The 26785-nt window shown below is 37.5% G+C and overlaps 1 protein-coding gene and 1 pseudogene across 3 annotated transcripts in view; one reads left to right on the top strand and one right to left on the bottom strand.

Moving 5' to 3' along the window:
• Positions 1-26785, bottom strand: part of LOC149257456 (FAD/NAD(P)-binding oxidoreductase family protein) — a 398477-nt gene that overhangs the window by 351099 nt on the left and 20593 nt on the right. For all 3 annotated transcript variants that reach the window (XM_089414323.1, XM_089414320.1, XM_089414317.1), the window contains exon 3: positions 26449-26610. In XM_089414323.1, coding sequence (XP_089270449.1) covers positions 26449-26610 — 162 coding nt within the window. The remainder of the gene's footprint in view (positions 1-26448; positions 26611-26785) is intronic.
• Positions 10254-10752, top strand: LOC149257457 (small ribosomal subunit protein uS13z/uS13y/uS13x pseudogene; annotated as a pseudogene).

Here is a 26785-nt window from a genome sequence, read left to right as displayed (position 1 = left end):
GGTTCCTTGATGTATTTGGTCAACACTAGACCAGATATCTGTTTTGCAGTCAACACGATGAGTCAGTTTATGTGTGAGCCTAGGAAGGTTCACTGGGTGGCTGCAAAACACATTTTGCGGTACTTGCAGGGGACAGTGGATTATGGTCTGGACTACAGGCAGGGAGATGGAGTGAGATTGGCAGGATACACTGATTCTGATTGGGCAGGTTGTGCTTCTGATAGGAAGAGCACTTCAGGGTGTTGTTTTGGGTTGGGTTCAGCAGTAGTGTCATGGTTCAGCCGGAAGCAGCAGTCAGTAGCACTGAGTTCAGCAGAAGCAGAGTATATGGCAGCCAGTCTAGCTAGTTGTGAGGCTATCTGGCTTCGCAAGATGTTGTTTGGCTTATTTGGTCAGCCGTTGAGACCTTCAGTGATTTACTGTGATAATCAGAGTTGCATTAAACTCACGGAGAATCCAGTATTTCATGACAGGTCAAAGCATATCGGGATCAGATATCATTTCATCAGAGACTATGTTCAGAAGGGAGCTGTGAAGCTTGAGTATATTTCCACTGATGAGCAGGTTGCAGATATCCTTACCAAAGCCTTACCACGGGGCAAGCATGTCTAATTCAGAGACAAGATGGGTGTGGTGAGGAACACCTTCCTCGGTAAGAGGGAGTGTTGAAATTTGGTACCGGAGGACAGGTGGTTCCCTTAGGCTTTGATCAAAGCCTAGGGAAAAGTGTCCAAAAGAATTTAATTTTTCTCCTAAAGTGACTTTATAATTTTATAAAGTTAAATCTAATTTAAAAGTGACTTTAAATGATAAAGTTATTAAGTCTAATTTTAAAAGTGACTTTTATAAAGTCAATGAAAAATTAGAAAGGAAAAGTGACTTTGGAAATAAATGACTAAGTGGGTCTTTATTAAAGTGGGGTGAATTAAAAAATAGAAAGTGAGATTTAAATGAGCATTTAATCTCAACCATTGATCTAAATCTATTTCAGCCATTGGATTTAGAGATCACCCAAAAGTCACTTGGATCACCCAAAAGTCACTTGGAGTTATATTAAAGGAGGAAAAGGAGGAAAAGGTCATTCATTCTTTCATGAGCAGATTGGGAGAAGGAGAGCAAGAGAGCAAGAGAGATTTCTGAACAGGGAGGAGAAGGAGACAGCAGCTTGGCACACATTCCAAGGCAGCAGTTGAGCAGATTTGTACCGCTGATTCAGCACATAGTGAAAGGCAGATTTTTGCACAAAAATCGAGGAGCAGTTTGCTGATTTTTCTGCACACAAAACGGAGGTTGTACAGCATTTATTGTTGTCCTGTTTGTTGTAATTTCCAGATTGCTGTGAGGCACGGGAAAGGAGATAAGTTGTAAATTTGCTTGCTGATTTTTTGCTGAATAATTCTCACTGTAAAAAGACAATTTTCAGAAATAAAGAAGAGCTCTCAAACTGGTTTTCCCCAAGAGTTGTAGGGGGTTTTTCCAGGGTCAAGTTGACCAAAAATATCAGTGTTTTAATGTGTTTTAATGGTTGTTTTTAATTGCTGATTTTTAATTCTGCAATTTCCAGCATTCTGAAAAATTTCCAGAATTTGTGTTTTCAGCAATATTTATTTTTTTCAGTCTGTTAAATGTATGGTTATGGGAATGGGCATTTAACTACATGGGAGAAATAAGGAGAAACTGAAAACTGGGGTGGGAAAACAGAAATTTTTACAATGTCTAGGCTGGTATTGACCAGATACATCAAGGACCCTATGAGCTGCCTGTATAAGGTGGGATCAACATCCTTGTCTTCTGATGCATCAATTTTCTTCTAGTTGGTGATCATTGGAGTAGCCATGGGTCTACAATCCTACATCCTGAATCTCTTTAGAATTTATGTAGCATATCTCCCTTGTCCAAGGAAGATCTCCCCCTTTTGTTGCCAAACTTCCAACCCCAGGAAATAATGCATCTGTCCCAAATCCTTCATGTCAAATTCTGTGGCTAGATTCTTCTTGCAGTCGCCAATGAGCCTAGATGATCCTGTCAGGAAGAGATCATCCACATATAATACTAGGATTAGAGGCTAATTCTCTACAACCAGATAGTAGAGATTTGGATTTGCGTCACTCTTGACAAACCCCATCTTCTGCAAGTAACCATCAATTCGACCATACCACGCTCTAGGTCCCTGTTTCAGCCCATACAAGGCTTTCTTCAATTTGCATACATGAGACTTCTTCTCATATGTCTCAAAGCCTTCTGGTTGTTCAATGTATACCTCCTCTTCTATCACTCCGTTCAGGAATGTCATTTTGACATCCATCTGATGAATCTCCCATCCCATCTGTGCTACAAGAGATATCACAGTTCTAATAGATGTATACCTGGATACTGGGGCGAAGGTCTCTTCGTAGTCAATTCCTTCCTTCTGAGCATACCCCTTAGCCACAAACCTGGCTTTGTATTTTTCCACATTGTCGTCTGCAGCGCATTTAATCTTGTAGATCCATCTCGAACCTACCACCGATTTGTCTTGAGGCCTCGGCAATACCTCCCAGACACCGTTCACCATTATAGAGTTGTATTCCTCTACCATCGCATCCAACTAAACCTGATGTTGAGCAGCCTCCTGAAGATTGGCAAGCTCCCCATCCTGAGCTACTAATGCTTGATATCTATCTGGTTATTTTCGCTCCCTTTTATTGTTTCTTGGTGCTCCGATAAAATCCTCGCATCTTGCAGAATCTGACGAAGTTCCTACTCGTTCTTCCTCCGGTAGCAGGTGCTTCTATTAGCTCTTCCTCCTCCTGTGATTCTTCCTGATCCGAGGAAGAATTCTTTGCTTCCGTTGGTTGAAGTGGTTTGACCAATGACTCATCTTTTGACTGCTCCTCGTAAGGAATTTCTCGAGATTTTCTGAAAGCCCTATCCTCCATGAACTTCACATCTCATTGAACTACTACCTTCCTGCTCCCTGGAAGATAGATTTTATATGCCTTAGCATTCTCGCTATACTTTCTCTGCAGTTTGATCTAGCTTCTTCCTCTTTTCCTCAGGTATGCGGCAATATGCTAAGCTCCCAAATATCCTGAAATGACTGACTTCAGGTGTCTTCCCTGTGAAGACTTTCTCTGGAGTAATCTTGCCCAATGCCCAATGAGGAGTTCTATTCTGAACATACATTGTCGTGTTGCATGCTTTTGCCCACAGGAATTTTGGCATATCCTGATCATACATCATGGCCCACGCCCTGGCTGCTTCCACAATAGTCTAGTTCTTCCTTTCTGCTACTCCATTCTGCTCTAGATTGTAAGGAGTTGTCCACTCTCTTTTGATGCCCTCCCTAGCGCAAAATTTTGTGAAGTCCTTGTCGACATATTCTCCACCATTATCTGAGTGCAAAACTTTTATTTTATTTCTAGTCAGATTCTCCACCAGAGCCTTGAACTCTTTGAATCGACAAAAAACCTCATCCTTGGTTTTCAAAAAATAAATCCAAGTTTTCCTAGAGTGGTCATCGATGAAGGTGACGAAGTATTCGGCACCACTAAAAGCTTTAGTGGACATTGGTCCGTAGATATCTGAGTGTATCAACCCTAGTACACTCTTGGCCCTGTTTTTACTTCTAGGAAATGTCGCTTTGGCATACTTGCCCAAAGCACATCTTTTGCATACATCATCTCTTCTTGTACTAAGATCTGGAACACCTGTTACAGTTTTCCTGAGGATTCTTAGGGCCCCATGGTGCAAATGTCCCATTCATCTATGCCATAGTTCATTGAGATCCTTGTCCCCATGACTGCCTATCAATGCCATTGGTGATTCTAGTTGTAACTTGTACAACCTGTTACTCCTAATTCCGATCTGCATTTTCTTTTTCCAGCTTGGGTGTTTGACGTACACTTTATCCTTGATGAAGAAAACGCCATAGCCCTTGCTTTGAAGTTGCAATACAGATAGTAAGTTTATCCCCAGTCCTGGAATATGCAGCACATTGGTGGCTTGGAACCGCTCTCTCGTTTCTGTTTGAAACATTATGGTCCCCTTTCCTATTGGAGTACACTTTGCCTTATTCCCCATGGTGATACTCAGAGAAATATTCCTAGATTCTTGTCATATGCCAAGAGGCTCCATTGTCTATATACCATACCTCAGATGATGACGAGCTTGTTACACAAGCAACTTCTTCTTCCAATCTCGAAGCCAACATAGAGAAATCAAGATTTCTATCCCTTGTGCAATTTTCTGAAAATCTGCTTGAGTCTCCTGATGTTGATGCCTCTGCATCACGATCTCGACCCATAATTGATTTTCCCTTCATGTATCTGATTCTTTGCTATGATACCATGTGATAGTTCTATTACTACAGCAATTGATTTATTTTTCCTACTTATTCTTCAATAAGTTATTTACGAAATTGCTTCAATAAATATTAAAATAAACTCTACTGCAAATATCACACCATAGAACTGAAACAAATACATGCACAAAAACCAAGCGCATCAACACAGTTATTTTTGGACAAATATCCCCAGAAAAACCCAATGCAGGAAAATCGGTGCAGCAGAGGAGGATTTTATTAATCGGTTATTCTTGAGTACAACTAGGTGCCAAACGGGCTTACCCAACAAAGATAAATTCTCCAGCACCTCCCCAGGACTCAGCGTCAGACTTGCTAGCCTATACACAGCTCCCAGACCCTCTGCATCAGCACTAGGCCTCTCTGCGTCACCCACACAGGCCCTCCAGTGACCGCGCAGTCCTACTGCCTCTGCGTCTGCCTCTCTGATCTCTGCGCTAATCTTCTAGTACTATTCCTGCGTCTCTGTTCCATACTCGCTACCTCTTGCTGCAATCCAGACCTCTAGTTCGAATTTCTCAGTAAACCCCGCTCCAAAAATCGAACTAATTGGTCTCCCTCAGTATGTCTCCAACTAACCCTCAAGCCTTCTCTTATACTTTTCCTGTTGATGAATCAACGGCTGAGATTAAGTCTTAAATCAACAGATAAGATTAAAATAGACTTGATCTTCGTCTCTTAAAATCTTCTCATCCTTATCTTTATTAATACCCATTAATATTTTTATCTTCCTAAGTTTAGACTTAGGACCTCATTAAAAATATTAATTATTTTAGTAAATTCATCTGGATGGAATTTTCCAAAACGATTTATGAGTCTTGGAGATCTCATGCTCTTTAGTCTCTTCATCTGTTGACCACTACGTGTCAACTACCCATAGCAATACACCCCCTTTTTCGCAAAAGGGATAGCGCTTGATCTACGTGTCTGTGCCATGCGATAGTTGTCATTAGCCCGATCATATTGTTTTGTAAACCCAGTGTGCATGTGTAAATTGTAAATAATCTTAGCAAATCTGAGTCATGTATGTAAATTGCCTAGGCAAACCTAATTTTCTAGTGATAATCTATGTTCCGGAAGGTTTTTTGTCTCACCGATCCATGATAGGCAGAGTTTTCCTTCAGCCTAACCCCAAAGCCGAAATGGATTTTGTCAGGCCAGGGTAACTCCAAAATGGGCAGAAGAAAACTGACTGATTATTTCATTAGATAACTATTGTTTATATACATAAATGAGACGGATCAGTTCATCTTCTTGATGACTGTTCACGTTCCAGTTCACCCATCCGTTGAGGATTAGGTGTCAACATTCCCCCCCTTAATCTGAAGGGATGTTGGTGAGTCCAAGCATCGTTCTGAATCTTTCAAGCTTTTCTCTTCCAAGCGCTTTGGTGAAGATGTCTGCAATTTGCTCATTTGTGGAACAATGACGGAGATAGATTGTTTTGGCCTCAACATGATGTCGGATCAGATGATATTTAGTATTGATGTGCTTATACGATCATGGAACTTTGGCTTCTTGGCCAACTTTATTGCAGAGGTGTTATCAATCATGAGTGGAGTTGATTGTATTTGTTTTACCTGCAAATCTTCAAGAATTTTCCTGAGCTACACAATTTCTTTCGTTGCTTCAGCTGCTGCCACGTATTCTGCTTCTGTTGTGGAATCTGCTGGTATTGATTGTTTGCGTGATCTCCAGGAGACAGCTCCTGATCCAAGACTCATAGCATATCCTGAAGTAGATACCCCAGTTTCTTTGTCTCCATCAAAGTCTGAATCAGAGTATCCAATCAAGTTGAAGTCGTCCACCTGTGTATACTTGATTCCAAGGTCTTGAGTTCCCTTCAAGTACCTTAGAACTCTTTTTGCAGCAGACCAATGTCCCTCACAAGGCTTTTGCATAAACCTGGAGAGGATTCCAACAGCAAATGAAATGTCTGGTCTGGTAGTAGTGAGGTAGATGAGACTTCCTACAAGCTGTCTATACTTTGTTGCATCCTCAAATTCCTTTCCTTCAATAGATGTGAGCTTCAAGTTTTGTTCCATTGGAGTAGAAAGAGGATTGCACTCTGTCATGCCAAATCTGTTTAACAAATCTCCAATGTATTTCTTTTGAGAAAGAAATATGGATTTTGGATGTTGGGTTACTTCAATGCCAAGATAGTAATGAACATAGCCCAAATCAGTCATTTCAAAACTTTTTCCTAATTCTTTCTTTATGGATGCAATATAGCTTTCATTGTTCCCTGTCATTAAAAGATCATCTACATATACCACACGATATACAACTGTTTTGCCAACTTTCTTGACAAATAAAGTTGCATCATCAAGATCAAAATGATTGAAGTTGAGTTTCAGAAGATGCTCAGTTAGTTTTTCATACCAGGCTCGTGGTGCTTGTTTGAGGCCATACAAGGACTTCACAAGTTTGCATACTTTATGTTCATGTCCTTTCACAGCAAATCCTTCAGGTTGGGACATAAAAACATTCTCTTTTAGATTTCCATTCAAGAATGCAGTGTTTACATCCATTTGATGGACTTTCCAACCGTTCTGAGCAGCTAGTGCAAAGAGTGTCCGGATGGTGGCCCATTTTGCTGTGGGGGCAAAAGTTTCCTCATAATCGACCCCTTCCTTCTGTGCAAAACCTTTTGCCACAAGCCTAGCTTTGTGCTTGTCAAGTGAGCCATCAGCTTTGTATTTGTTCTTGTAGACCCACTTGCAGCCAATTGGTTTGGTTCCAAATGGAGGATCAACCAGCTTCCAAGTGCCAATCTTTATGAGGGCATCATACTCCTTCTGCATCGCTTCTTTCCATTCATCATGAGAAGCAGCTTCTTTGAAGGAAGTTGGTTCAAAATCTGTAGACAAGTTCAATTCACAATCATAAGTAACATCCATATCAACAGGTGAATTAGAGTTATCTACATCACCTCCATCTTGTCGGTTTGTATTTCTGGTTCCTGTTTTTCCAATTTCATCAGGATGAACACTTTCAAGTGTCTTTGTCAGCCACTTTGGGGGACCTTTCTGAGATGGTCCAGGCTGCTCTATTGATTGAGTTGGGACTGAATCAAGATTGAGTCTCCCAATTCTATCAATTACATCATTTAAAGGATCATCTGGTGTTGGATTTTCATGCAAGGGAGATTGTTCTTCAGAAGAAGATTTCACATGTTGATCTAGCATAGGAATCCCCCCTTCAAGATGTGGAATCTGATTATCAAACTCTTGAAATGATTTTGTTTTTGTGAATCTATCCAAGCGATCAAGTTGCCGCTCAAACTTGGATGATTCAAGAAAAATGACATCTCTAGATACAACAAACTTTTTATTTACTTCATCATAGAGACGGTATGCTTTAGAGGTGTTTGAATACCCCAGGAAGATACACTTACGACTTCTAGCACCAAGTTTGTTTCTATGTACCTTTGGTATTAAAGCATAACAGGTGGAACCAAAAATCCTGAGGTGTTTTACCGAAGGAACATGTCCATACCACAATTCATAAGGAGTCTTGTTTCTTATAGCACTATATGGACATCTATTCTTTATATATGCAGCACATAGAACAACATCAGCCCAAAACATTATCTTTACATTTTTTAAGAAAAGCATGGATCGTACCATATTCAAGATTGTTCTATTCATTCTTTCTGCTACACCATTATGTTGGGGATTATAAGGTACAGTTGTTTGATGTTTGATCCCATGTTGGCGAAGATAGTTTTCAAATTCATTTGATGTATATTCTTTTCCATTATCAGTGCGAATAGACCCAATATGAGATTGTGCATCATTTTCAATCCACTTATGAAAATTCTTGAATGTTTGAAAAGCATCAGATTTGTTCTTCAATAAATAAACCCAACACATTCTGGTGTAATCATCAATAAATGTCATGATATATTTATTTCCATTTGCAGAAGGAACAGGCATTGGACCACATAAATCTGAATGAATGAGTTCAAGCTTCCTATGTGATCTTGAATGTGAATCATGAAAAGACTGTTTGTTATGCTTTCCTAGAATGCAAGCATCACATTGCTTATGTTTTCTAGGAATTGTAGGCAAACCAGCAACACCATTTTTCTTCAACAAGCGGAGACTATCATAGTTTAAATGTCCAAATCTAGCATGCCATAATAAACTTGACGGAAGTGTACCTTCTTCATGATGAGAAATATATGAGAAATGTTGTGCATGAGCAGAGGTTCCTTGCAGTTTAAGAAGTCTTTCTTCTTCTATACCCCTCATGACAAGTGAGTGGCCAGATGCCTTTCTTACCTCAAGCTTGCCATCAAACATATGAATGGAGTGACCTTGCTGGCGGATGTGGACCAGGGACAGCAAGTTTCTCTTGAGCTGTGGGAGATATAGAACATGGTCCAGAAGAAAGTCTGGAAGACCAGGCAGTTTAAGCCTGATTGTGCCAAGCCCTGATGGCTTGATTTTTGACTGATCTGCAAAGTATACTGCTCCATCAACATTGTCAGTGAAATCTTCAAAAAAATCTTTCCTATGAGTCATATGACAGGTTGCTCCTGAATCAAGCAGCCAATCATTTTTCGAAGAAGCAAGTGAAGCATTAAACAAATCTTCATTTCTTCCAATGTTACATTGTGAATCAATATAGTGAGCGGATTCAGGTGCTTTACCTTTGTCTGTATCATCAGTTTTACCTTTCTGTTGGTTTCTTCTCTGCTCAATTTTGTCCCATGGTAGCTTGCATGTAGAAGCATCATGTGATCCATTTCGTTTGCAGCGAATGCAATGCAGATCTGCCTTTTCTCCTTGAGAATGTCTGCCCCCCTGCCTCCGAAGTATCTTCCTCTTCCTCTTCGTCCACCTCTTCCTCTTGTAGAATCTTGAGCAGGATGCTTTTCTTTATGAGCAAGGCAAACAGTCTCTTTAGAAGATTCAGGGACTGTCTTCTTTCCAAAGGCTTTCTCTCTTTCAGCAAACTTTTTCACAAGAGAGTCAAAGGTTATATCTTTAAGATTTCCATTTGCTTGTAATGACTCAAGATAATTGGAGTAGGTAGGATAGAGTGCTTTGAGAAAGGCAATAAGAGGGATATCCAGCTCAACCTTAGTGGATTTAATATCATGCATTATAGACTTTACTTCAGATGCAAGAGCAAGAGGATCATTATTTTTCAGTTCAAGAGTGAAGAGTTTAATCATGAGCTGAACAACTTCAAGTGCAGAATGTGAGTCATAGAGCTCTTTCAGCTTTTGTAAAGCTTCAAAGGCAGTGGAATAAGATGAAATATGACGACTTACTTCTTCATTTACAGATGCTGCGATCAATGCATAGGCTTTGCTGTTCTTGTTTTCCCAAATGACAAGTTCTTTATCTGATGTAGGCTGCACAGGGTCTTTGTCTTCTTCTCCGACACACACTCCTTTCCACAACTCATTGTAGATGAGGGTGTGTTTTACCATCCGAGACCATTCAGAATAGTTCTCCTTGCCAGTGAGAACTATTCCTACCATAGAGATGATTGAATGCATTCTGTAAAAAATTACTTCTGCTAAAAAAAATCCTTACGTTACAGCCTTCAAATCCCTCTAATATTTGCTAAAAGCATCAGCATTTCATTGTACATATCACTGCAATACTACTATGTTTTGAAAAATGCGCAATGGATCACTTCAATATATCACTTCATTCTATTAATATATCACTTCAATATATCAATACTACAAATGCTTTGGTATATAAGACATTCTGGAAACACCGCAATATTTTGAATGATATACAAACGCTTTGAATTATTTAAACTGTGTAATATCATGAAGTCAACAAACTGCTCAACGCTATACCAAAACCGCCATCATAAATATATACTGAAGTTAAAAATCAACTGCATAATACTAAAGCGCTAGCAGTCTTCGTAATACCCAGCATTACTGGCGACTATTGAGGCTCTCGCGTTCTGCGAAAATGTCTTTGATTGCAAATGAGGAGTTTCAACACATTCTTCGTGTCCTCAACACCAATGTTGATGGGCGACAGAAGATCATGTTTGCCCTGACTTCTATCAAGGGAATTGGTCGGCGTTTGGCCAACCTTGTATGCAAGAAGGCCGATGTTGATATGAACAAGAGAGCTGGTGAACTTTCTGCACTTGAGCTTGAGAACCTGATGATAATTGTCGCGAATCCTAAACAATTCAAGATCCCAGATTGGTTTTTTTTAAACAGACAGAAAGATATCAAGGATGGCCGAACCACTCAGGTGGTATCCAATGCTCTTGACATGAAACTCAGGGATGACTTGGAACGCTTGAAGAAGATCAGGAACCACCGCGGTCTTCGTCACTACTGGGGCCTTCGGGTGCGTGGACAGCACACAAAGACCACTGGTCGCAGGGGAAAGACTGTTGGTGTCTCAAAAAAGCGTTGAGCATAGATAGATCGGAGTGGCGCAGACAAGCAGAGGCTTACTATCGGTGATTTCTAAGTGAAGTAATCGTGCTGAGGGTCGATTAGCATTTCTGGGTTTTGCATGTTAAAGGGGCACAATGGCTTTTGCAAGTAGACTTGGAAGCCTGCTTAGGCAATCTATAACAAAACATATTGAATTAAATACCTCGGCATCCCCGCTTTCTCTCTACAATGCTGTTCGCAACAAGGCCAGGTCGTAGAGCCAACGGCAGAGACAGTCGGAGGTGGAGCGGAATTCCACAACGTCCTCGATGAAATCTCCTCAACGGAATTCCACAACGTCCTCAATGATCTGTTGCAGAGCCGGTGCATCAGGTGTGGAGAGGCAGCGAATCAATGGAACGCAGGACAATCAATGACTTTTAACCGATGCGCAGAGAATTAATGACACTCAGGACAGATGCAGCGCTCATGACAAAGCAGCGCTCAGGACAGAGCAGCACTCAGGACAGAGGAGCGCTCAGGACAGAGATAAGGGAGTTACAAGGAATCTGGGACCTGCGCTCTGATACCATGTCAAGCCAGGGTAACTCCAAAATGGGCAGAAGAAAACTGACTGATTATTTCATTAGATAACTATTGTTTATATACATAAATGAGACGAATCAATTCATCTTCTTGATGACTGTTCACGTTCCAGTTCACCCATCCGTTGAGGATTAGGTGTCAACAGATTTTGTCATTAGAATCTTAGGGGAATCCTAGTGTGCTTCGAGTCTATGTAAAAGTAATTTGGAAATAATCCTAATTATTTGGTTAGGTTATTACAAATTGCTTGATCTGCTAGATTATATTTGTGTCACAGAGCTGGGTGGTCTATGAAGGTCTATGTCAAATGGGTTTTCCCCCTTGAGATGTAAAATTGTAAAAGTCATGATGTAAAGTGTCTTGAGGGTTAGAAAATGTTTTATCCCCTCTTAAGTCCTAAGTCCTAGGTCCTAGGTGATTTTTCCAAAGGCTAAGTTCGAGGATCCAAAAATTAAAAAAAATAATAATAATAATAATAATAATAAAATTAAAAAATAACTAAAAAATAATAAAATACTAAAATAAAATAAAATTTAAAAAAGATAAATAAAAATTTGAAAAATAAAATGAAATAATGAAATAATAATAGGTCAAAATTTTGAGGAAATAAATGCAAGATTTTAATTTTTTAATATATTAAAATGCATTTAAAAAATTCGACGGATGAGATTAAAAGAAATTTTGATCTTCATCGACGGGCGAGATCATTTTGACATGGATCACTTGAACTAGCCGTTGGGTGTCAGGGGTCATTTGAGATCATTCGATCTGTGAGTTTTGTGCTGGAGAAAGCTCTATTGTAGTCATTTTTTTTGTGCAATAAAGAAAGACTTTGGGGTTGAAAATCTTGCTGGTGTTACTCTTCTGAAAATGCTGTAAGATGTTTTATTTTTCTGCATAATTTTATTTTCAGCCATTGATAATAGCTTGATGAAAATTGATTTAGGCACAGGTATTTTGTCTGATCTCTGGGGTTTGAACGATAGTTTAATTTCTGAATATAATAGCAGGTATCACCATTTCATCAAAATTTCACTGTTGTTTTCTCCCTCTATGTTAATGGTTGATTTTAAGCTATGCAGGAAATCCTTTTTTTAGATTACCGGGCGTTCGGGAAAGTTCTTAGCTGAACCAGCCAACTCCCGAATTGCGTTTTCTGAAAGAGCCCAGCCAGTTTTAATCCCGGTCTTATCATTGGAAAAAAAAATTATGAATGCATGAAGGGTTTTCTGAAGCATCTCACATTAAATTTAAATTTTGAAAATATTTGTGGCATAGCGATAAATCTGGCTACCTAGAGCCTTCAATTTGTAAATACTGTAATTATTTAGCTGATTTAAGGTTTTTAGTTTTCTTTCTTGCACATATTATTTATGGGTATTTGGTTTTTTGCTATTGCAGGTTGCAGGACTAAAGAGGAGATTTTTGTTTGAAGCCAGATCTAGGCCCTGGAGGGTAACATCTGGCCTCATCGTCATTTTTTGCAGGGATATTCTTCAAAAGATTTTCAGGTTTTCTGAGGAAATTCGATGGTTTTTCCAGGCTATCAATTTGTTGCCTGGGATTTCATTTTGACAGAAATTTTCGAAATTTTTTTTTATGCTATGACATCCTGGGGTTTCTGGGCCACCAGTTTCAGTTTCTCTGTTGCTCGAGACTTCATTTTTATTGTAGGAAAAAATTTTCGAAATTTTTTTTAGCAGGCTGCAAAACACTGCAAAATCTCCCAGTATCCATTATTTCTGCATATGTTGGACATCTCACTCTCCCCTCATCGCATTTCTCTTAACCCACAGCCTCTTCATCAATCCGTCCTCTCTGCCATTGCAGCCTCATCAATTGTTGCCATTCGCTGCTTCTTCACCCTTCACTGCCCACGCATTTGTCCAAAAACCCTCACGTGTTTTTTATCACCCAATCCCTGTCTATCAATCATGCATGCGTAGCAAGAAACCCTCTTCATCACTTCCCTTCTCTTCTATTGTTCATCTATACATTGTCCCTGCCGCTCTCATTGATCCTCACGCAGCACCATTCTATCTATCCCAGCTTCTCTCCCTCTATACGCAGCTCCACCATCAAACTCCTTACACTGTCACAAAAATCTGCATCATTCCCGTCAACCCTCCGTCCAGCAAACCTGTGCTTTGCATGATTTTTCTTTTGTTGCCATTCCGCAGTCGTTCCTTCCGCCTTCCAACCTGCAAAAATCTCCAAGCTGCCATCCCTCATAGCCTGCGTAAATCTCCATTCTCAGCCACCTGCAAAACAAAGAAATCCCTCAATCTGCGATCGAGCTCCTTCAGTCGCCGTTGCCAAGTTACCTCCACGCAAACCTGCAACTACACACTCAAACACGTTTTCATCTTTTATATATTCGATAGGGTTGGCATGATTAGAGTTTTAGGTTAGTGTTTTTGTTTAGATTAGATTTCAATTTTAAAGTTAAATTTTAATTTTATTAGATTTTAGCATTTAGATTTTAACAAATAAACAAATAAAAGTTTTATTTTAATTTCGATTTTTTTGCATTATTTTGTTAAGTTAGGATAACTCATAATGAAAAAATCATAAAAAGGTTTCTTAAGTTAGGTTTTAAAGTTAGATTGAGATTAGATTTAAATTTAGTTTAGATTTTATTTTATTTTGAATGTAGTTTTATTAGTTTTGTTATTTTAAATTTCACTTTCATTTAATTAGGATTTAATCTTTAGCTTATTTTAGTTTTGATTTTCTTATTTAGATTTAGATTAGTTTAATATTTAGATTTTGAATTAAAGTTTAGTTCTTTTTTATTTTATTTTAGTTTTGTCTTAGTTAAATTTTAAATCTAGAATTTTTTGTATCATTTAAAAGAATATAATATATATATATATATATATATATATAAATCAAAAGAATAAAGTGGGTTTTGATTTTTCTTTTTCTTTTTTTATTTTCTTTCAGCTTAACTTTCTTTCTTTTTTAAGTTTTAGTTTAGTTTAGGACTTTGATTTTAGAATTAAATTTTAATAATTTTAAGTTTTTTTTACTTTAGTTTTTGCTTAGTTTAATTTTGTTTCATTTAAAAAAATTAAAAAAATTTGAAAAGCTTAACTAAAAAATTGAAAATTCTTGGAGTTTCTTGTGGTATTTATGTTCCATTTCTCTATAGCTAAATGCACTTAAATGTTTATTTGAAGTTGGCTATTCGTCAGCATTTAAATTGTATGGTTGTTTAAAGCATTCAATCTTTAGAAATTTAATTGCTGGATCATTATTAAAGTGTTGTGTTTATTGAATAGCTTGTATTGCTTGGGCTATTCGATGATAAATTATTGTTTTGCAAGTTTCATATTTCTACAACATATAATAAATAATCATTTAATCAATAACTCCATAAGGCACTGGTACATTAACTTCTAAAATCAATCAGGTGCTAATCTTTCCTGTTGTGTCTCCCAACCCAACTGATCCACAGTTGGTCTTCATTCATCCCATAGGGTCTACCCCCCTTAACCTCGAGAGACGGTTTAAACGGAGGGATCGGGGATTAGGGTGACAGCCCTTGGTCTGAGCGTTGTCACACTACCCAGACAGTCTATGCGACAACATTTTTTGGTGCCGTTGCTGGGGATAGAGTTTTTCTGTCCCTGGCATTTCAACGACATTTCATCTTCATTCTTCTCTCTCATCTGAACTGTGGAATCTTTTCATTTGAGCCGGCAGGATCAACATTTTTTGGCATCATCTCATCTTTTCCACCATTCATTAGCTTGTCAAACGGCCAACATTCTTTGGCATCATTTGATCTTTTTATCACCTTATCTTTCGTCATATCAGCAACTACCCTTCAGTTCGTTTCTTGTTTGGGTGGCGACTCCATTTCTTTTCATTTATTTTTTCCCAGGCAAAAAACCTCCCTCATATCTGCTTGTTTGTTGCTTTTTTGATCCTAGAATTAGATTCATTGTTCAAGTGGCGACTCCACTTCTTTCATCTCTTGATTTTCTTGGGCAGAGATCTCTTTCTATCATCCATTTGGTCCCTCGTTACTCATGGATTATTCGTTTAAACCATGTCATTTTACTGATGATCTCCATGATATTTCGGAAATGGCCATTTCTAGATTACCTTTGTTCTCAGGTGGTGATTCAGTTGCTGTTAGAAGACATTTATGGAGTTTTTATCGTATAACGTTCATGTAGTGTAGACTTCCTCAATATAATCATGAAGATATCAAAATGCGTCTATTTGTCCTTTCTTTAGAGGGTGATGCTTTGAATTGGTTTAATAATTGTCCTGAAGACTCTTTCACTTCTTTAGAAGACATTTTCAATGCTTTTAAAGATAGATATGGTTATCCAGATAGCTTGCCTTGTGCCCCTAAAATTGTGCAACAGAATGAAAGTAATCTTATAAAAGGTCCAGCTGTCGATGAAAGATTTCAAGACAATTCTTCATATCAGAATGTGCCATCCACTTGTACCATTGCAGATCAAATCCATGATACTGGAAAAGCAGGGACAAATTGTAAAAACAGTGTTGACAATGAAAAGGAAGATCAGAAGCAAATTATACAAGAACTAATGCGGCTGGTAAAAAATATGGAGATCAATCAAACTAATTACGCCAATGATGTGAGAACTTTATGCACCCACCTGGAAAAACGTAATAAGGAGATGGAGATCATGAAAATTAAACACTCTGATTACATAACCGACATGCAAAATCAACATGCTAAGGAGATCGAGGCCATGAAAACTAATCATGACACAGAAATTAGTTTTATGCAAAGCAAGTTATTAGGCTTAGAGGAAAATATGACGACCATGCAAGCAAATCATAAGAAAGAGATAAACTCTATGCAGCATTGCTTGATGACCATAAAGGAAAAGGACGATAAAGTAAGAAAGATATGGAAGCTAATCAGATATGTCTTCAAAATAAGTTATTGACCATGGAAAAAGACCATGCCAGGGAAATCAGTGCTATAAAGGTTGAACACTCTAGTCAGATAGATGCCATGGTTCAGAAATTTCAACAATGGTCAGAGGATGAAAGAAACCAGGGAACGTCAATAGATCAGGAGCCTCTTTATCTTTTGCAACAAGCTCCATCTTATTATGAGGTCCTTTGTTCCATTGAAAAGTGGATAATTGAAGGTGACCTGGATAAAAGGGAAATCAATAATCAGGTTGATGCTCACACGGTTAATCCACCAGCCATTGAAGATCAAGTTATAACTCATGGCACCTGTGAGATTGATCCATCATCCTTGACAAGGCAGATGTAGAATGAAGAAAGACATGTCACGCATATCTTACATACTTCATCTGAGAGCTTTGAAGCAGAAAGTTCCACGTCATCAGTGATACAGCCTGCCACAAAGAAAAAACGCAAAAGAAAGAGAACGAGAAGAAGATTTGATGCATCGGACGGCCGTGAGCAGCTTGACATTTGGATAGGAAAAAGTCCTACCATATGCAGAATTGGACATGGCACATCTGATAAGCACCCGACAGATTTGTCTGAAAGCAGGCAAATGCTCAGTATACACTATATTGAACACATCTGATGCCATGAGGCATCCTCTGTATTTCTAACTCTACTCCTTGTTTTTCAGCATTTTCATTTCTATTTTAGGATTAGATTTACTTTTCATGTTGTTAGACTAGTTAATAAATGAAGAGCTTATATCTTTCCTGTCCTTAATGTTATATGATGATTTTTGGATGGACACTACTTATGTTTTGTTGTGTATTGCGTGGATGCAGATTCTGGATTCTCACATTCCTACACTGCAGCAACGTGTCCCCAAGTAGAGCCAGATGTTGACCACTACATGTCAACTACCCATAGCAGTACACCTCCTTTTTCGCAAAAGGGATAGCGCTTGATCAACGTGTCTGTGCCATTCGACAGTCATGATTAGCCCGATCATATTGTTTTGTAAACCCCGTCTGCATGTGTAAATTGTAAATAATCTTAGCAGATCTGAGTCATGTATGTAAATTGCCTAGGGAAACCTAATTTTCTAGTGATAGTCTACGTTCCTGAAGGTTTTTTATCTCACCGATAAATGATTGGCAGAGTTTTCCTTCAGCCTAACCCCAAAGCCGAAATGGATTTTGTCATTAGAATCTTAGGGGAATCCTAATGTGCTTCGAGTCTATGTAAAGGTAATTTGGAAATAATCTTAATTATTTGGTTAGGTTATTACAAATTGCTTGATCTGCTAGATTATATTTGTGTCGCGGAGTTGAGTGGTCTATGACGGTCTATGTCAAATGGGTTTTCCCCCTTAAGATGTAGAATCGTAAAAGTCATGATGTAAAGTGTCTTGAGGGTTAGAAAATGTTTTATCCCCTCTTAAGTCCTAATTCCTAAGTCCTAGGTGATTTTTCCAAAGGCTAAGTTCGGGGATCCAAAAATAAAAAATAAAATATATATATATATAATAAAATAATAAAATTAAATTAAAATAACTATAAAATAAAATTTTAAAAAAAATAAATAAAAATTTGAAAAATAAAATAAAATAATAATAAGTCAAAATTTTGAGGAAATAAATGCAAGATTTTAATTTTTTAATATATTAAAATGCATTTAAAAAATTCGACAGATGAGATTAAAAGAAATTTTGATCTTCATCGACGGTCGAGAACATTTTGACATGGATCACTCGAACTAGCCATTGGGAAATTTTCCTTTAAATAGGGTGTCAGGGGCCATTTGAGATCATTCGATCTGTGAGTCTTGTGCTGAAGAAAGCTCTATTGTAGTCATTTTTTTTGTGCAATAAAGAAAGACTTTGGGGTTGAAAATCTTGTTGGTGTTACTCTTCTGGAAATGCTGTAAGATATTTTGTTTTTCTGCATAATTTTATTTTCGGCCATTGATAATAGCTTGATGAAGATTGATTTAGGCACAGGTATCTTGTCTGATCTCTGGGGTTTGAATGATAGTTTAATTTCTGAATATAATGGCAGGTATCTCCATTTGATTTAAACTTCACTGTTGTTTTCTCCCTCTATGTTAATGGTTGATTTTAAGCTGTGCAGGAAATCCTTTTTTTTAGATTACCAGGCGTTCGGGGAAGTTCTCAGCTGAACCAGCGAACTCCCGGATTGCGTTTTCTGAAAGAGCCCAGCGAGTTTTAATCCCAGGCTTATCATTTAAAAAAAAAAAATTATGAATGCATGAAGGGTTTTCTGAAGCATCTCACATTAAATTTAAATTCAGAAAATATTTCTGTGGCATAACGATAAATCTAGCTACCTAGAGCCTTCAATTTTTAAATACTGTAATTATTTAGCTGATTTAAGGTTTTTAGTTTTCTTTCTTGCACATATTATTTCTGGGTATTTAGTTTTTTGCTATTGCAGGTTGCAGGACTGAAGAGGAGATTTTTGTTTGAAGCCAGATCTAGGCCCTGGAGGGTAAGATCTGGCCTCAGCATCATTTTTTGCAGGGATATTCTTCGAAAGATTTTCAGGTTTTCTGCGGAAATTCGAGGGTTTTTCCAGGCTATCTGTTTGTTGCCTGGGATTTCATTTTGACAGAAATTTTCGAAAAAAAAAATTTATGTTGTGGCATCCTGGGATTTCTAGGCCACCAGTTTCAGTTTCTTTGCTACGCGAGGCTTCATTTTTATTGCAGGAAAAAATTTTCAAAAAAATTTTTAGCAGGCTGCAAAACACTACAAAATCTCCCGGTATCCATTATTTTTGCATATGTTGGACATCTCACTCTCCCCTCATCACATTTCTCTTAACCCACATTCTCTTCATCAATCCATCCTCTCTGCCATTGCAGCCTCATCAACTGCTGCCATTCACTGCTCCTTCACCCTTCACTACCCACGCATTTGTCCAAAAACCCTCACGTTTTTTTTTATTACCCAATCCCTGTCTATCAATCATGCCTGCGTAGCAAGAAACCCTCTTCATCACTTCCCTTTTCTTCCGTTGTTCATCTATACGTTGTCCCTGCCGCTCTCATTGATCCTTCACGCAACACCACTCTATCCATCCCAGCTTCTCTCCCTCTATACACAGCTCCACCATCAAACTCCTTACGTTGTCACAAAAATCCGCATCATTCTCGTCAATCCTTCGTCCAGCAAACCTGTGCTTTGTGTGATTTTTCTTTTGTTGCCATTCCGCAGTCGTTCCTTCCGCCTTCCAACATGCAAAAATCTCCAAGTTGCCATCCCTCATAGCCTGCGTAAATCTCCATTCTCAACCACCTGCAAAACAAAGAAATCCCTCGTGTTGACCTCTACCGATCAACTACCAATGCAGTACACCCCCTTTTTCTTTGCAAGAAAGGGGCAGCACCTGATCAGCGTGTCCGTGCCATCCAGCAGTCATCAACAGCTTGATCAATCTAATTGTAAACCCAGTCTGCATGTATTAATTGTAAATAATCTTAGCAGATATGAGTCGTGTATGTGAATTGCCTAGGTGGACCTAACTTTCTAGTGGTAATCTATGTCCCGAAAGGTTTTTCGTCTCACCGATCCATGGATCGGCAGAGTTTTCCTTCAAACCTGACCCCAAAGCCGGGATGGATTTTGTCATTGGAATTTTAGGAGAATCCTAGTGTGTTGATCTGCTAGATTATAGTTGTGTCGCAGAACTGGGTGATTTGTGAGGGTCTATGTTAAAGGGGTTTTCTCCCTTAAGATGTAAATTGTAAAAGTCATGATGTAATGTGTCCTGAGGGTCGAAAAATGTTTTAAATCCCCTCATGAGTCCTAAGTCCTAGGTCCTAGGTGATGTTTTCGAAGGCTTAGTTCGATGATCCATTTTAAAATGAATTAAGAAATTAAAAAAATGAATAAAATAATAAAATAAATAAAAATTAAAAAATGAAATAAATAAAAAATAATAAAAAATTAAAAAATAAAGCAAAAACCCTAACTAATAAAATAATAATATTTTAAGTGAATGCATGCAAAATATTATTTAATAAATCGACAGATGAGATCAAGAGATGTCTTGATCCTCATCAACGGTCGAGATCATTTCTACATGGATCACTCGAACTAGCCGTTGGGATCATTTCCTTTAAATAGGGTGCTAGGGGTCATTTCAGATCATGGGATCTGTGAGTCTGATACTGAAGAAGCTCTCTTGTAAATCTGTTTCTGGTTAATAAAAGAAGACTTTGGGGTCCATATCTTGCTGGTGTTACTCTCTTGAAATGCTGTGAGATTGTTTAATTTTCTGCATATGTTATTTTCAGCCGTTAATAATAGCTTTTTGTAGAGTATTGTGAGCACAGGTATCTTGTTCACTTGCTAGAGTTTGAGTGTTGTTAAGGTTTCTGAAGTAATGGCAGGTATCTCCATTACTTTCTGAGATCTAGCAGCATTTTTGCCCTCTTTACTGATGGTTGTTTTGAGATGTGCAGAAAACCCTTTCTGAAGGAAATTTGTGGGCGTTCGGGGAAGTTCTCGGTTGAACCAGCCAACTCCCGCAAGCATTTTTTGCTAAGCCCAGTTGGATTTGATCCTGGGTTTATCATTCAGTTTTATTTTTCTGATTTGCATGAGAGATTTTCTGAAGTTCTTCACAGTGAAAACCTTAAATTTTTATTCTTGAAATGTTTTCTGTGCTTATTGATGAATCTGGCTGTTAAGGGGCCAAAAATTTGTACATTAATCAGCTGTCTTAGGGTTTCAAATTTTTCTGATCTAGGGTTTTGTATGTTTACTTTACACGGATTTTTCATTAGGGTTTTGTTTTCTTGTGTTTGCAGGTATAAGGTTTTGAGAAACTCTTCAGGGGTTTTCCGGAGCGGGAAAGATTGAGAATCTTGTGATCAAAGACAAACACGTTTACTCCACCAGCGTTAAGCAGCGTTGGGTATTTTATTCATGTGAAAAACGGCTGACGTGAGGGCATCGATTTATACTGATCGAATCCTTTGACTTTTTGAAATCGCATGAAATGTGGGCGTATCTCTCTCACTGTTCTGCCTTCAGAGATCAGCTGTCACACTCCCACTTCTATTCACCTCAGCGTGATCTTGTGTTAGCGTCGGCATAATTTCAGATGCATATTGCATAAAAGGAAAAAGAAAGAAGGAGACAACAAAAGCGCTCAGATTTCGCTCAAATTTTTCCATCGAAAGCAAAAGCAAAACCGATCCAAGCTTGCTGTCAAGACATAGTTGCTCAGCGTTTATCTGTCGTCAAAATCCTTTGCTGCGTTGTGCGTGGAGGTGGATCGAAATCGCCAGGGTTACGGTATGTCCTTTCTCCATGGGCTATGATCTTTCAACGCATTACTGTTACATTCGTAAACACTTCAGGTGAGCTTCTGCACTGTTTGATATTTGCCATTGTCGCTGCCTTCACGTGTGTTTGCAAGCTCAAATTGATTTTTTTTAAATCGTCGTCAGCTTCTCTCATTCACTCATCGATTTTTTTTCCTCATGGTTATGGTCCTGTCATCGCATTAAACATATTGCCTTACGCCATTCGATTTACGTGGTTTCTATTTGCGCATCTATTCCTTCGCTGAGGCAGGTTTATGGTTCAGTATATCAGCATATTGTGTCTGGCGTATTTCTTTAGGACGATTCGTTTTTACCCGTTCCCTCATTCGAAGCGTCCTCTGGTTTTGAGCCTATCATTTGATTACCGTGAGCATATCACATTACGCTCAGTGCATCGTATTTCAGTCTTTTCTGCCTCCGCTGTCTTCGTGTCTATCTTTCGGCGTGAATATGAGGGTATACGCAGTCGATTGTTTACATGGGTATTTATACAGCTATTCGATGCGTTCCTCAGGTGATTCTAGCGTAGTTTCGATTTAGGTTTTATGCGTTGATCCCTTTGCATATTTCGTTTTCCCTTTATAAAAAGAAAAATTCGATGCGTTTTGGTTTTTGTTATTTATCTCATGCTAATAGCGTAGGGTTTAGTTTTGGTTTTTTTTTTTTTTTTGAATTTTATTATGGTTAGATTTTAATTGTATTTTTAAAAGGTCTGGGGCTATCATTTAATATTAAACTCATAAAAAAAAAATGTCGTATTTTCATTTTAGGATTTAATTTTTTAGGTTTTATATTTTTATGTTAAAAGTTTTGTTTTAAGTTAGATTTCGATTTGTTCTTTTTTTTTTAAATTTAGAGTTTTACAAATTTAGATTTTTAAATTTTCATTTTTTATTTAAAAAATATAAAATATAAAAAATTGGAAAATTTTCTTTTTTCGGATCCAGTTTCAGTTATCTATCATGTTATATCTTTCATGCTGAATTTTCAAGTCGAGATGCGAAGTTGATATCTGGTTAATGGTTTATGATTCGTGGTGGTTTAAAGCATTCATCTTTTTAAATTTTCAGTTGCTGGATATCGTTTTGATCATTCTAAGAGCATTGTGATGACAAATGATTGCTGTTCACGGTTTATGTTTCTATGTCATCTAACAAGTAATCGTTCTAATAATAATCTCTTAAGGCACTGGTCTGCTAATTTAATCAAATCATTTTAGTGCTTATCTTAATCGTGTCTCGTGTCTCCCAACCAACTGGTCGACAGTTGGTCTCATCATCTCACAGGGACTACCCCCCTTAGCCGCGGGAGACAGGCTTAAACGGAGGGATCGGGGATCAGAGTGACAGCCCCCGGTCTGAGGGTTGTCGTGTCAATCCGCGCGACAACACCTCGATCTGCCATCGAGCTCCTTCAGCTGTCGTTGCCAAGTTACCTCCATGCAAACCTGTAGTTGCACACTCAAACACGTTTTCATCTTTTGTATCTTCGATAGGGTTGGCATGATTAGAGTTTTAGGTTAGCGTTTTTGTTTAGATTAGATTTCAATTTTATTTAAGTTAGATTTTAATTTTATTAGATTTTAGCATTTAGATTTTAACAAATAAACAAATAAAAGTTTCTTTTTTTAATTTCGATTTTTTTACATTATTTTGTTAAGTTAGGATAACTCATAATGAAAAAATCATAAAAAGGTTTCTTTAGTTAGGTTTTAAAGTTAGATTGAGATTAGATTTAAATTTAGTTTAGATTTTATTTTATTTTGAATGTAGTTTTATTAGTTTTGTTATTTTAATTTCACTTTCATTTAATTAGGATTTAATCTTTAGTTTATTTTAGTTTTGATTTTCTTATTTAGATTTAGATTAGTTTAATATTTAGATTTTGAATTAAAGTTTTTTTTTTTTTTTTAGTTTTGTCTTAGTTAAATTTTAAATCTAGATTTTTTTTATCATTTAAAAAAATAGAAAAATAAAAAATATATATATAAATAAATCAAAAGAATAAAAAGGGTTTTAATTTTTTCTTCTTTTTTTTAATTTTCTTTCAGCTTAACTTTTATTTTTTTTTAAGTTTTAGTTTAGTTTAGGACTTTGATTTTAGAATTAAATTTTCATAATTTCAAGTTTTTTTTTACTTTAGTTTTTGCTTAGTTTAATTTTGTTTCATTTAAAAATATATAAAAAATTGAAAAAAATTGAAAAGCTTAACTAAAAAATTGAAAAATTTTGGAGTTCCTTGTGGTATTTATGTTCCATTTCTCTATAGCTAAATGCACTTAAATGTTTATTTAAAGTTGGCTATATGAAAGTGGTAATTCGTTAGCATTTAAATTGTATGGTTGTTTAAAGCATTCAATCTTTAGAAATTTAATTGTTGGATCATTATTAAAGCGTTGCGTTTATTGAATAGCTTGTATTGCTTGGGATATTCAATGATAAATGATTGTTTTGCAAGGTTCATATTTCTGCAACATATAATAAATAATCATTTAATCAATAACTCCATAAGGCACTGGTACATTAACTTCTAAAATCAATTAGGTGCTAATCTTCCTTGCTGTGTCTCCCAACCCAACTGGTCCACAGTTGGTCTTCATTCATCCCATAGGGTCTACGCCCCTTAGCCTCGGGAGACGGCTTAAACGAAGGGATCGAGGATCAGGGTGACAGCCCCCGATCTGAGCGTTGTCGCGCTGCCCAGACAATCTGTGCGACAACGCCACCAATTTTCATGGCTAGAGCACATCCGATGCTACCCCAAATCAACAATTCCGGGAGGTCGGAATCAATCCGAAACATTTATGGGTTTTGCTTGCCTAGCATCAAGGATCCTGCTCCTAATTTTGCAGAATTTTTGGAGAAGTTTTGGTGCCCCAAGCAGCAGTTGCAGAAATTTCTGAGTTGAACACACAACTTGGAAAAGCCATTTTGAGTGGAGTAGCTCAGACATTTTCCCCTGCATATTTGCTTGCTTGTTGTAGCAAGCCCAGGTGCACACTTTCCACGCCCAGTTGTACTCAGATTTCCATATTCATCAATAAAATGGCTCAGAATTGATATGGCTGCCCAATGGAGTTCTAAATTTTATTTGCATTTGTTGTGTCCAGATTTTACTTTATTAATTGTGTTGTAGCTAGTGCATGTTTTGGTATTTCACTGTAAATTTCAATTTGGAATATTACAATATTTTATTCGAAGGGAAGTTGAGCTAGACTCTATATAAAGAGTAGCTCATCCCCATTTGTTGTCATGGTTAGATTGATAGGGAAAACTCCTCTAAAGCCTGGTTGTGGAGAGAGTGAAGGTATAAGCAAGTACATCTTGAGGTTTCCATCATCTCTCTTTTCTTTGGGATGATTATAGTATTATGCTAGAGTGGCTAGAGTTTTTATTGCTGGAAATGTTCTCTATGGAGGGAAGTTTTGCACAATGAGAATGGACTAAGTGTGAGGTTCTCGATCCTCCTCAGCCCTCAATATAATCTTGGATATTGGGGAAGCTTTCTGCTACAATAAAATATTTAATTTTTGTGCATGCTAATGCCTCATTTAATACTATGAGATTGTTATTGATCCTCCTTAGCCCTCAATATAATCTTGGATATTGGGGAAGCTTTCTGCTACAATAAAATATTTAATTTTTGTGCATGCTAATGCCCCATTTAATACTATGAGATTGTTATTGATCCTCCTTAGCCCTCAATATAATCTTGGATATTGGGGAAGCTTTCTGCTACAATAAAATATTTAATTTTTGTGCATGCTAATGCCTCATTTAATACTATGAGATTGTTATTGAAGATGTGACTCGTTGCTTAAGTTGTCCATTTCTTTGAAGGTTGTCTTATGTGGTTCTTTCCTTTATAATCCCATATTATGGTTCTTCCTTCAATATTTGAGTTGTGCATTATTTATTGGCTTTAACACATTGGTTATGATGGTGCATCTACTTTTAGAGGTCTCCCTCACTCTCGTATAACTTAAAAAAATCCATTTGAACTCATCATGGCACATCAATATATGGCTTGACTACGTCATATCCATATCATTCCAAGTCCTCTTTGTTTGTATTTCGTAACTCCACAACCCTCAGATTAGCAATAGTGTTAGTAACTCACCAACCACCTAAAACTAATGCTTATATCTTCTAAGGATACCCTCTTGTGCTAGAGGAGAGCTGGCCTAGAGAGAGAGGAAGTCATTGTGGTGACAATAGGTAGCCCCTCTTAGTTCCCCTAGGGCTGCACTTATGTTTTAGAGCTTTCCCACTTAAAGTACAGGTTTGGAAGGTAACAGGCACAACGTTGACTTGGTTGTAATTAGCTTTTTATGGAAGCATTGATGTAAATTTAGGTTCAATGCAGATCCTCACTCCATTACTTCAGGGAAATTGTGAAGCATTACACAAAAGTTGCTTTGCCCCTGAGATTTAAATTCAATGTATTCCTTTGTGATGTTCAACCTCTCCTTGTGGGCATCGGGCTCATATGCTAACCTTTTAGGATATGTAGGCCAAGATATTCCTGGCACACTCATTGTCTACATGTTGTAATCATCTTGACTCTAAATGCATATATTTGCTCTCTAGAGTAATATATGAAGCATTTTCGAAAAAAATCCAATAATTATCTTCTTTCACTTCTTGAAATTTACTAGTCCAATTTTGATCTAGAATTCTCCTCTATGAAAATCCTATATACTAGGGTGTGAAAACAAATCTATTACAACACCAAAGGCATGCTAATGCAAAATGAAAAGTATAATTGCAATATAGGACCAACATATTGAAAGAAGTTATGTATGAGGAAACTAGTAATGCACAGTGCATAAGCAAAAAAGTGCACTTAGTTTTAAGACCTTGGATAAGTCATTGCATCTCGATGGGAAAACTTAGAAATCTCAGTGTGGTTGAAGGATGCATCAGGGCCCAAAAGGAGATATCGCCCATCCAAGGTAGGAGTAAAAGACGATGGATTCCTTGCTAGAAGCTTCAACCCATGTCTTTCAAGCTCGAGCTCACTGTACATAAACCATGGAGCAAACAATATCAATAACAATTCACAAACTTTTACAAAGATAAAACAATTCTATAATAGTGAGATGCATGAGCATGAAGATAACAACACAACAAAACATTATTAACATGAACAAGTGCTGGTTGGACTTGAATAAAACAAGAATACAATTATACAAC

The sequence above is a fragment of the Pinus tabuliformis genome, chromosome 6 (assembly GCF_031772625.1).
Source record: "Pinus tabuliformis cultivar Carrire ecotype Pingquan chromosome 6, CPIR1, whole genome shotgun sequence".
In the NCBI taxonomy this organism is placed as follows: Eukaryota; Viridiplantae; Streptophyta; class Pinopsida; order Pinales; family Pinaceae; genus Pinus; species Pinus tabuliformis.
The sequence above is the reverse complement of the archived record's forward strand: the minus strand, read 5'-3'. Positions and strand labels throughout refer to the sequence as shown.